The sequence below is a fragment of the Pyrgilauda ruficollis genome, unplaced genomic scaffold (assembly GCF_017590135.1).
Source record: "Pyrgilauda ruficollis isolate IOZ18807 unplaced genomic scaffold, ASM1759013v1 scaffold17, whole genome shotgun sequence".
NCBI classification, from domain to species: domain Eukaryota; kingdom Metazoa; phylum Chordata; class Aves; order Passeriformes; family Passeridae; genus Pyrgilauda; species Pyrgilauda ruficollis.
Window position 1 is genome coordinate 3,695,616 of NW_024515875.1, and position 12,641 is coordinate 3,708,256.

At 41.2% G+C, this 12,641-nt stretch overlaps 1 protein-coding gene across 2 annotated transcripts in view; it reads left to right on the forward strand.

Annotated features, from left to right (window-relative positions):
• Positions 1-70: 70 nt before the first annotated feature.
• The window catches only part of NECTIN3 (nectin cell adhesion molecule 3), a 62,223-nt gene continuing 49,652 nt past the window's right edge, over positions 71-12,641 (forward strand). The window contains exon 1 of one of the 2 annotated variants that reach the window (XM_041463793.1): positions 71-416. In XM_041463793.1, the coding sequence (XP_041319727.1) occupies positions 209-416 (208 nt within the window). In that variant the 5' untranslated portion in view covers positions 71-208. The remainder of the gene's footprint in view (positions 417-12,641) is intronic. The other variant, XM_041463794.1, reaches the window with a different exon arrangement.

The window sequence follows — 12,641 nt, forward strand, 5'->3', positions numbered from 1 at the left end:
CTGGCACTGGCACACGCATCCCGCCTTCCCCTGCTCCCCCCCTCCCTGCGGCGGGTGGTGCGGCCCGCTCTCAGAGGGCGGGAGCGCCGGCCCCGCCCCGCTCAGTGACACAGGCTCCGTGTGGGGAGGCGCCGGCGGCGCGGACAGCGGGATCGGGTGGGACTGACCGGGCGTCGTAGCGGCGGCGACTGCGAGCCGAGCCCGGAGCATGGCAGGGGCTGGAGCCGCTGCAGAGGCTTCTGCTGGTGGTTTCTCTCCTTCGTCGCCTCCTCCCGCCCGCCGGGAACTTTTCCTAGCGGCTGGTGGCGGTGCCTCCCCCCGGCTGTGGCAGCGGCGGCGGCGGTTGCTGCGTTCGGCGGTGCTTCCTGGGCCGGGGCTGGGGCTCCTGGGACTGGTTTTCTCTCGTTTCTGCTGCAGTAAGTGGAACTTTTCCCCTTGGCGGACAGGCGAGGGGGCGGGTGGAGGAAGAGGAGGAGAGAAACCCGAGCCCCGGCATCGCCGGGGGACGCGGCCGAGTTGAGGGAAACTTTGTGTGGCGCCCGGCGGCGGGGAGGGGTGGCGGGGGCCGCCGGCCGCCCTGCGCGGGGGGAACCGGGCAGGACGTGGCTGGGATGGTGGAGGAGGGAGGTATGCGAGGCGGGTCCGAACCGGTGCCCGTACCGCTGAGACCTATGGACTCTTTCCTTCGGGAACATCCGCTGCGGCCGTGGTCGGGAGAGCGGGTGTCCCGGGAGGCCAGGTTTCCCTGGCAGTTCGGCCGGGGTGGCCACGGCCCGGGTGGGGCAACAGAAGTTTATTCTCCGTGGCTGGGGCTTCCCCCGGCGGACGGCAGCTTATCCGCTGTGATTCGCGTCCTGAGCGGCGGGATTTTGCTTGTTTGCGGGAATTCACGGGCGACTTCCCCCCTTCTCCTTTCCCATCCTGTAGGAAGGACAGAAGGGTCTTGGTGTTTCATCCGGGTGCGCCTGGGGGGAGGAATAGTACGCGCTTTGCCTCAGGCGGCGCGGGCTCGAGTCGTTGCTCCGTCTCCCTGAGGGCGAAACCCGTACTGGTTTCGGTGTTGGGGCGGTCGCCGCTGCTGCTGAGGTGGGATCGTGTGCTTGCTCTACATCACCCGTATCCTGAGCGGCTGCTGCCGGGGGCACTGCGGTGCGGGGCCCCGCCGGGCTTGGCGTGACCGCCCGCAGGAAAATGCCATCACCTACCCCCCCTTCCCGTTCATCTTCCTGTGGGGAACAAACAAGCGACGTAACAGTTGGAAACTGAGCAGGAATTTATTTATTTGTTTATTTATGTGGTACTGCATGCGGTGTAGTGTGCGTAGTGTCTTTTTCTTTTTTTTTTTTTTTTTTTTTTTTTTTTTTTTTTTTTTTACAGCAGTGGAAGATGAGAGGGGTTAAAAGCAGACTTGGACAAGAGCAAATCGAAAACCCTCGTCCTGCCGTTGTATTCCCAATGCAGTAATGAATAGTTGGCAAGGATATTTTATTATAGGAGACGCTGTGTCCCTTCCCTCTTTAATGAAGGAGAAACAAGTTAGAGGAGGTAGTCTCTGGAGGTTCATATGATAAAAATACTCAAGAACGAGCAAACCATGCTGCCGTAAAACACTTGTGTAGTATCTGAGAAATGCTTTCTCAGGGAGGGAGTTGAGGCGCTGTAGGATTGTGCTCGTGCATGTGGTAGTCTCCCCCCTCTGGCAATGATGTAGCTTTCAAAAATGGTGATTGTTACTAAGTTTGTAAATACTGAGAAGGCATCACGTTTCAAACTTAAGGGCTTGAAGACTTAGTTTTCATGTGGTTGGCAAACTTTTTGCACTAGCACTTTTCTCCCCTCCCTTTGTTCAGGATTATATCTGCTCTTTTGCAATTAAAAAAGTGAAGTTGCAGACTTGACATAACCTTGACAAGCTATTTTTACATCTAAATGTGAAGTTAATAGTAACAATGAAGCTAAGAGCATCCATGCCTAGTTTCATACAGCAACTCAACCATTTTAGTCTTGATGAGTGTAATTCGGGTTGTCAGTCTTCCCAGATTCTTTATTTTGCATAAGTGAGCTTGACTGATAACACTTCAGAACATCAGCCAGAAGTGGCAATGTTGTGTTGAAATAATTTTGTTCCTCGAGCACAGAGTTTTGAAGTATAATCTCTGGATAAAAGGGAAAACTTGAAAAACTGTTACAGACTTTTGGACTTGGAGGTAATCAGCAGGGGAGGAGGTTTTTTGTCAGTATCTTAGGTTTTAGTTTTTTTTCACCTTGAAATTGCCCACAGTTGTTTTCATTGTCTGTAACCGTAACATGTGACTATGAAGGAAAAATATTAATACTGTGGCTCTTAAGAGTGCTCTTAAATATATTTTGAGCATGTTTACATGCTGATGGCACCCAAAACTTATTACTTTTGCTTGCCTTTTGTCCTGCTGCTTCAGCTAATTCTGATAATGCTAGCGAAAGTAAGATTTGAAAATGCTACCACAAACGATCCCAGTCCTAGTAGAAAAAAGTCACTACAAAACCAAATCAATTATTATCCAATCATTTTGATTGACAGTTAGAAATGATGATTTATTTGAGCTATAATTCCTCAGAGAAATATTGCCAAAAACCTCTCAACACTCACACCAAAAAACTGAAGGGGGAAAGAGAAAATATATCAGCAATAACAACAGCTTTTCTGTTTTTGAGTAAATATAGACCTGCTTTAATAAATGCTGCTTCTTTTACGAAAGCAAGATTACTGGCTTCAGGTTATATGTGCAAGTACTTCTTCCGCTTCCCTGTCAAACAGTGCACAATGCAGCGAAGTGCATGCTAAACTTACGTGATCAAACTAGTGTAACCTTGAACTAGGGGACATGTATGGCATCCATAGAAGCATCATCATAATCTATAAAGTAACTTATTTTGCAATGCAGCAAATGATTTTCAGCTGTGCTGTAAATGAGGACCTGTGTGCTACTAAATAACAAATTCCTTATGATTCCCGTGTCTCATTCATTTGCACACAGTGAAAAATTTTTTGCAAATTGTTTTTGAATGTAAGCTTGAATTAAAAATAAGCAGAACTGTAAAGTGAGGCGAATAGAAGGACGTTCAAGATGCATTTTTCAAGTATTTTGTTGAAGAAATATTTTTTTTTCTCAATTTAAATTGCTGGTTATGTTAAACTTCTCAGTAAGGCTAGACAAAGAAGTATACATATATCTTCTAAGATCCCAATGATTTTTTTTTTTCTTACAGCAGCCTGGAATACAGAACTCCAGACTGGTAGTAGAGCTGGAAGGATTGGCTTATAAAGGTGTAGATAATATAAGAGTGTAGCGTAACATATACAGAAATAATTTTTAAAAGAGAAAATCCCCAAGTAATTATTGATGAGAACAATCTGGCTAGAAATGTTTTTACTAATTTTTCAGGTGAATTCACAGCAAATTAGAATGTCAAACAAAGCAGATTACAAACTTGGAATTGGGAAGGTGTAGTAGAGTGATCAGAAAGACAACAGAATGTGGTTTTTCCTCATTTTGTGTTAATAGTTTAGAAATCCATGTCTAAATATGCTTTTATTTTTTGAAAATTGTATGGAAATGAATGCCCACTTGAACAGGTGTTTGGTGAAGCAATACGACAGCAGCGAAAGAAGGAATAGGAATGCTGTAGAAGGTATTTGAAAAGTTGGAATGAAATAGTGGTGAACCATGTAGTAGGTTGGGCAGTGTATGAAGCTGCTGTGTGAAGAAACAGAGCAGCTGCACTGGTAAGAACAGCACATAGGAGAATTTGAATCTGGATTGTTTGGTAATTAACAAAAAAATCTTTTTAAGTTGCCAGAAGTTTGTTCAGCCTGTACTTGAGGATAACTCGTTGCAATATGAGGTGTGATCTTTTGAAAGAATTCTTAGCTGTTTCATTGTGGTTTTCCATGTTACTGTTACACTGTGATGCTTTTGGTGTGCAAGAACTCCCATATATATGGAAATGAAGTACAATGTTATTTGAGTTAGGGTGTGAATGCTTGGAGTATCATAAAAGAATTGTGATGGTTGTTGACCCACTTGTTCTACATAACAGTAAAACAGTTATTTCATTTAAACAGTGTTTCTCTCTTGCCTTCTTAAACAACTTATTTTATGTCATGGGATATGCATTCTTTTTGATAGTGAAAAAAAGGTAGTTCTAGCAGGATTTACTTTTTGTGAGAGAGTAAAGTATCCTGTTTAGAAATATGGTCAAATCTAGGTTGTTTTCTTTCTGATCCCTTTTATATAGTATTGCTGACAGGGTGATATTGAGAAACGAAGGACTGTTCTGTAGCACGAGAAGCAAAAATATGTAGATTTTATAGACTACCTGTAGCAGCTGATTGCCCTTCAGGTGCTGGTAGTAGAGCTTTTAAGGTAGGCACAGTCTGATGTAGATTGCATCTGATGTGAGAAGGGAAAAGGAGCTGGGAGTGTGTTGCTTCAGAAAGCAGTGTGTGGGGTTATTGAGTGGAGCATTTGTGGAGCTCAAAGGAAAAATAAGTTGGAAACTCTAGAATCAAAAGTCTGAATTCTAATTTGTAGAAACCAAATCCAGAGTGAATGAAATTAAGGTAAGAGAAGAATAAAATCTAGTACACAGAAGATAATTTTGCTAAGTATCAGCTACCTGCAGTGCTGTTGGTAAATGTCATTTTTTAGTGTTGGTTATCTCTTGAAGAGCAATAAACTTTGCACCTGGAGTTACACCAGCCTGTGGCTGTGGAGGTGACCTGCCCCACTGCTGTGTGGCTGAATTCAGCTGTGTCCAAACAGCTCTTTATCAGAAGGTACGGCTGCAGACTGCTTGCATATGTGTGCAAGGAAGTGAGAGTGCTGAGATTGTGTGTGTTATCTGCTTGCTCTGGAGCCCTGTACACTGCCTCATAAAGGTGGCTCTGTGATGACAAATTGTGTTTGTACTTCTTGTTTCCAGCTTTGAATGGATGTGTTGTATTGGATGAGGATTATTGGAACTTTGGTTGGTTTTTTTATCCTCATGACTTCTGTTTTGATTGGTATGTGGATTGTTATGCAGAAGTTTCTGTCAGGAATTTTCTAAGGCAACTGATAGTTGGAAGTGAGTGACCAGATTTGCTAAATGAAAAATACGTATAGGTGCAATTATTTAATTATTATTACTTTGTTATGCCACATGTTCTTGGGTTTTGTGGTTTTTAGAGGTGGAGGTATATATAGTCTTTAAAGGTGCCTTTAACCAAAACTCTTCTGTGTTTCTATGGTTTGTTTTTGGTAGCGTTAACCTGTCTAAAACAAGATTTTTGAGCAGTACTTATTTGGAGGGTAGTTGTATTCCGTGCCTCAGAGTTCATAGGTGTCTGAAATGCAGTAATGTGTTTTTATGGAGAGGATGGAGATTATGAATTTTTGATTAGGCATGAAATAGGTTGATCAAGCTTTCTTGTTAAAGGTAAAGGGATCATTAGTATTATTCTTTATTCCTGGTTAGAAAGCTGAAGGATTGCCTAGAAAATAGTATCATCTGAGTATGGGGAGAAATCACAAAAAAAGGTGAGAATAGCTGAATGTGGAAAAAATGCAAGGAAATATATGAGAAGCAAATAGAGTGACTTGTGCAGCAAAGGGTGTGTCAGGGGAAATAATTACTGTGTTTCTATCTTTGTCGTGGGGAGAGATGGTGAAGTCATTGTGTTGTCTTACTCTGCTGCATGTCCTGGATGGTGAAGGTGTAAAACAAGGTGTTAAAAGGAGGTGGAGGTGTCTATGAGTGAGGCTCCTGAGGGGACTCGTGGACAATATTTGCATTCATTTGATTCTAGAAAAGGTGGCCCATGGTTGCTTAGTACATAAGCTTGTGATGAAGAGCTTTGAGGTGTAGCACAACTTCCAAGTCATGGTGAAAACACCAAACCCACTTTTTTGGTGTTATCCAATACATGAATACTTCAGGAGTTACTTTTCTGGTAATTAACTTTCAGACTTTGGACTGTTTCAAATGTGAACCCAAAAATTGATCTTTCTGTCCATAAGTTATCCTATTGATAACTTATAAAAATTAGCAGCAGAAATGAAAAAAAAAAAAACAAACTCTTAGATGTCTTAAAGCTTCTTTTGATATCCCCTATCCTTTTACCTTGGTTTTTCCAAGTGAATGGGAAGGTAAAAGTAGGTAAAGTTTAGTGTGTTATCAAGAAGGTCACTTTTAGTTCAGGTATTGAAAAGCAGTAGCAAGCTTCCAGACAATCCTCTTTTATCATAGCTGCATACTTTTGTTCAGTATTTCTGCTTCTTTTCAGTTGTTTTTTAAGTAGTGTTCAGGAGTAAGAGGAATTTTGAATTTTTTAATAGTGTCAAATATCATCCATCTTATTCTCAGTGTGAAGGCTAGATGAGTGTAACTGAGTTGACAGGGATGCTAAGATTTTCTGCAGCAGCAGACAGCTCTTGCCCATTTCCCTTCCCCGACCCCCTTCTCACATCAGATTTTCATTATCTGGCATTTAAGATAACATATGTCTACAGGGATTCTCATGTTTTCTCATTTTCTATTAGTCAAGGTTTGTATAACATGATAGCTTTTAAACTAGTTCTGGGATTAGTTTGTACAGAGCAGAATGTTTTCTGAAAGTGACTGTTGTTTTGAATACTTCTGTGTAATGCAGTGGCATGTGCAAAATTTGGAGTAATTCAAATGGCAATCTCCTGCTAAAGGTGAATAAAGACAAGTCAAGCAGGTCTCCATAGCTGATATGTGTACAGATGAGTGGAAAAAACCAACTGAGCTAGCTTGATTAATTTATTGGTTACTTTTGGATTTGTTATTTTTATTAGCCCCTCAGTTAGAAGATTACAGATTGCTGTTGGATTTAACTTTTTCATACTCCTCTATTGTGTGGGCATTCTTTGCCCACTTCTGTTGCTTTTTTTATTTGAAATACCACCCACCCATGCTGCATGTGGTGTATTTGTATAAGCTGAAAACTATTGCTGGGACAAGCATAGCCAAAACCAGCCTATTGCATGAAGAAAGGAAAAAGAATATGAAGAAGTTGACATGTTCAATATAGGTAACTTAATTTCTTTTCAGTGTATATAATTTGGTAGAAAAAGAGTAACTTTAGTCAAGTATAAGTTAAATTGCATCAAATACCAAGTAACTTCTTCATAGTAACAGATTAACTTAGGGAGCAAGATTTCTGACTCATATATAACTTGCAGGTAATTTCTTTCCACAAATTCCTTTAATTTCTCCAACACTGACTGTTGACCATTGCCACAATGAATAGCTAACTCTGCTAGGGTTGATTGTTAACAGTTGGAGGAGGGAAGTCAAGAGCTATTAAGCTTAATATCATTTTTAATATATTTGTAAAGATTGATAATTGCACTATAAAAATCCAGTTCTCCAGTGCTGCTGTTCCTGTGTTTTAAACACTTTTGAACACTTTTAAGCACTTTTGATTTCAACAGATAAATTTTCTTGAAACATAAGTAATGTTATTATGACTTCATTAGGGCACTGTACCATTTAAAAAGACACTGTAGTTCTAAAGTAGTCAACTATGAGAAATTGATGGTTGTGACCATACTGTTAATCACTTTTTGGGAAATGTAAATGCATCCTGTTGAAAGTTTCAATGTGTTACTGGTAGCTGAGATAGCATAAAATAATCTGCCTCTGGTAACTAGCAAGTGTAATATAGCCATTTATCCAGGATAGGGTCTACAGGAAGAAGCATACTATGTTCTGTGTAGCTGTTTGAGGTACCCAAGGTAGTTCAAGCTTCTGCATGTGGCTTATATGGTCTACTTCCAATCCAAACCATTCTGTGATTCTATATATAGAATCACAGAATATATATATAATAACACTATACCATATATATATAGTATAACACAGCTGTTAAGTTCAACAGCTGTGAAGTAATAAGGTTTTTTTACTATAACCAGATTATCACAATTGATGTGTCAGTGTTTCCACCTGAATATTTAATAACTTAAACTACCTCCTGATAAATCAGAATGTAATATTTTGTGGAGTAACAGATTTGTGTAGGCTTTATGGAAAATCTTTAAATGATTCTACAGAGTGTTCTACTTTACAGAAAGAGGTGAGGACTGTGTGACTCTATAGAATTGTTAGTGGAAGTTCTTCTTGTGATGAATTTGCAGAGCTACTCTACAGCTGTGTATTCTGAGTCTCAAGAGACGTGGCTTAGGTATATTAGGTATAATAAGGCTACAAATAGGTGAAAACTGAAGTGAAGTGAGGAGGAGCAGTTTTGATGGTGTCTCCACAATCTGAGACTGCTGTGGTAAGAGGTCCTGAATTGGTTCTGTAAGTACATGGGACAAGGCACTGGGCAAAAGAGTGTTATTAACCTTAAGGGACTTTTAATTGGATTTCTAATATTTTCTTGTAGCTAAACTAGTGAGATATGTTTTGGGAAGTGGATTATTAGATGGGTGAAAATGTTTGTGTCCTGCTGAACTCAGAAAGTTGAGTCCATCTGGAGGCTTGTCACTGGTGGCACCAGTGCAGGGGCAGTTCAGCTGCATTCTGACATCTCTTCCAGGTTGTAAGGCACTTCAAGCAAGTTCATGTATACTGTGGATGACTGTGAGGGTCAATTCATCTGCTGGAGACTGGGGCTAATTGAGTGGGATGTCCACAGGTCAGAAATAACTATTGGAAGCCTTGTGAAATTCAAAAGCAAATCTCTTTCTTGGGGGGGATGACCCCATGCAGCAGCAGAGATGTGGTGCAGATTGGTGACAAGTACCTTTACAGGAAAGATCATAAGGGTCCTTGTGGAGCAGCCTTTGTGGTGCAAAAGGTGAAGAGCACACTGGGCATGCTCAGCCAGTTAAATGAAGCAATTTGGACCTCTACTATTTGGAGCTTGTAAGAAAACATCAAAAGTATGGTGCACAGTTTTGTGCTCCCAAATATGAGGCAGGTGCTGAGGTGAAAGACCACTAAGCTGGGAGTCACCACATGATGTATGAAGAGGGCTGGAGAAGTAGATTTGTTCAGCTTTGAGAAATGTTTGAAGTGGGGCATCCTAATTGCTGCTGGCACTGTTAATAGGCAGTGAGAGGGAAAACAAAGACTCTCCTTAGCTGTGCAGAGGGAAAGGATAAGAGGCAGCAGACACAAGCTACAACAAGGAAAATCACTATAATGTGTTAGCAGTATGTTTTCCCACACAGACAATGAAGCACTGAAATATGTTGTGGAATCTCTGTCCCTGAAAATATTCAGGGATGACCCCTGAGCAATTGGAGCTGACTTCAAAGTTAGCCTTGCTTTCAGTTGGGGATGGAATTTGATAACCTCCAGAAGTCCCTTTCAGTCTAAATCAACCACATAGTAGTGTGCATGGGCAGGCATGAGCTAGTATAATGTAGTTGCTAGCCCTGGAAGGAAAGTAGAAGTTGTTGAAAGTCTTCTATGTAGATAAAAATGTCAAAGTAATGTCTGAAACAAGTTTTTCCTATAAATCAATTTGACTGCTAAAAGTTTACTTCAAAATTGGATCCCATTGTTACTTTCTAACATAAGTTATGCATGTTAGAGAATTTGTTAAATAAAGATGTGGCTGCATCTTTTCTGTTACTTCAATAAGTAGCCAGTAAGACCAATCCCATACAGCACGGAGCTGGGTGACAGTGTGAGACATACTGAAAATGTAGCTTAGCAGTAAATTGAGCAACGATTAAAAAGCATTCCCTAGGCTTACTGTTGTGATGCAGTTCCTGGACAAAAAGGGGTTAACTTTCTGGAATGGCCTGCAGTGAGCTGGCCTTAAGAGCTAAAAAAAAGCCAGCAGTGTCAGCAATGCAGGGGGCAGCAGGCATCCCATAACTTTGTAATGTAACTGGTAACTCATCAGATTTTTTTATGGACAGCTGAGATTTGCTGCTACTGACAAAATAAGTTTGTTCTATATTTCATTGTATAACCACAGTTGTTCAATATTGGCAGATAACACTAAAACTTTACAGGTAACTGAAAATGTGAGGTTAATATTTAGCTGTCCTTCTGAAGTTGTTTGAGACTTTGCAACATTACTTCGTGCAAAGTACATCCTCCCTATTTACACAGCGCAAAGTATAAGCTCCCTTCTCTTCCTGCAGACCTCAGTTCTCCCCACAGTAGGTGGTGTGTGGAAAGACAACATACAAAAAGTGAAGGTGTGGTCTGCTTGAGGCAGTCAGGGCTTTCCTAGGGATTGAAGGTCTTGTTCCTTCCACTAGGATGTCACACATGCATCAGTGTTCTGACCAGTTTCTAATGGCTTTCTGGTTTCAGTGTAGGAAGTACAGTGCAGGGGACACGGAATGCTGCATGTTTACAACTGTTACTGAATGCTTAGAATTTCAGGTACTACTTACTAATTTCACAGAAAAGCCAAAAGAGAAACTCCCCAGAACCCAAAATCCTGATTAACTCAACAGAGTGTTTATTTAAAGCAATTCAGAAACATGCTTGTACAGAAGTGTTTGGTAGTTATGTGGACCATGTACTCTCATACCACTAAATGCAGTGGACAGTCTCCAATTCTGCCATGTCCCTTTCTCCAGTTAAAGCTGAAGCAATGTTCAGTTCTGTGTGACTTTTACTTTATTGTTCCTATGTAAAAGTAATATTCTACTAAAGACAAAGAAATTAATACAACAGTATTTTTTCATTTGCTTTGTTCTCTTCAAAATGGCTGAAATGCTCTAGATAGTTGGTTTTGTGGTAATTTGTTTTTTAAAGTTATCCCAAGTCAGGAGGTTTGTGCTTAAAACTTCTTAGTTAGGTTAGGAGTTTCATAGACCTTGCTTTTTAGTATGGCACACCTCTAAATGTCAATAGTTTTGCCTTGCGAAAACCAGCCAGCGTTTCTCGTGGTATCTGTCAGAGTTAATTGGGGTTTTTTGTTGATTTTTTTTGAACTGCATTGTGTTTATACTGGATGAACTAAGACAAAGGAAAACAACCTGTGTACTCTGACTTCATTGGCTTCATTCATCTGAACTGAGCAGTTCAGAAATCCTCCTTTCCACCCCTACCTTTGAGTAGGTAAAATATGGCATAGTTCTAGGACGTGTAGCTTGAACGTGATCACATTTTTGTTAGACCTCATGTCTGAACATTAAGTCAAACAGTAATTGTGAATTTCAGAAATTGGCAGTTAATTGATTCTCTGAGTTGACTTAAGTTTGCCTTGTTAATGAATGTAGAGGTGAAGTCTGAGAAGTGCAGTGTAGTATCAGAAGAACAGAAAGTATATATGTATGGAAAATTAAGTTACTGAGTAACAAAATAAAGTACTGATACAGCACTGCACAAGTCAGTAAATACAGGCACAGAAACATGCTAATTCTCGATTTATAACTTCATTGCTCTCCTAGCCAGCTGGGTTGACTGTCATTTCAGCATGTGTGCTGTGCAGTCATACAATTAATATGTAAATTCTGGTTGACCATTGCAGCTTTCCTGTGCTGCCTGGTGTAAATACTGTGAAATGTATGAAAGATCAGGTATTAATTAACTGGACTTCTCTAGTCACTGAACTTTCCCTGAGGAACAGGGAAGGACTACTGAACCAGAGGTAGGGTCTGTCTGATGAAGTAAGGTGGAGGGTTCTTTTCCAAAAGCATTGCCAGCTTGTGAGGAGGGTTTTAAACTATGCATGTTGAGGTGGCCTTTGATTTTTCTCTAATCTGAAAGGAAGCAAAGATGTAAGGGGCAATCAACAAGTGTCCAAGGGGGATATGATGGAAATTATTTTTATCCCTTCCCTTGTAAAGGCAGTGTAAATGAGCACAATTGCAGACTTAGGATCTCATTGGGATTGCAGCAATGTTGTGGAATAGCTTGCATGACTGGAGTCATGCAATTAGCTTGATTTGTACCTTTCAGGAAAGGCAGGCTGGCAAGGTGAGGAAGAGTGTCTAGAATGCTTGGAGCTAGACTAGCGTGGCTAAACAGAGAGTTGGAATTCAGGAAAAGGAGAGTTCGTGAGCTATGGAAGAAGGGTCAGGCAACTCGGGAGGATGTGATGTTTGCAGATGGAAAATTAGAAGAGCCAAAGCCCAACTGTGACTTAATCTGGCTACTGCTGTAAAAGAAAGTAAAAAAATTATTTTCATGAATACACGAGCAACAAAAGGAGGGCTAAGGAAAATCTCCATCCTTTTTTGAGTGTGGGATGAGACAGTGACAAAGGGTGAGGTACATAATGGATTTTTTTCCCCGAATATTTAATGTTAAGACTAGTTATTCTCTGGATACCCAGACCTCTGAGCTTAGAAGACAGGTATGGGGAGCAGGATGAAACCCCCATAATCCAAGGATAAATGGTCATTGACCTGCTGTGCCACTTAGACACACACAAATCTGTGGGGCCACATGGCATCCACCCATGACTACTGGGAAAGCTGTCAGAAATGCTCACCAAGCCACTTTAAATGATTTGCCAGCAGTCCTAGTTCTAGTTCACTGGAAGTTAGCAAATGTGATGTCCAGCTACAAGAAGGACTGGAAGGAGGATCAAGGAGACTACAAGCCTGTCAGCCTGACCTCAGTGCCAGGGTTGATTATAGAGCAGATCATACTGAGTGCCATCACTCAGCATG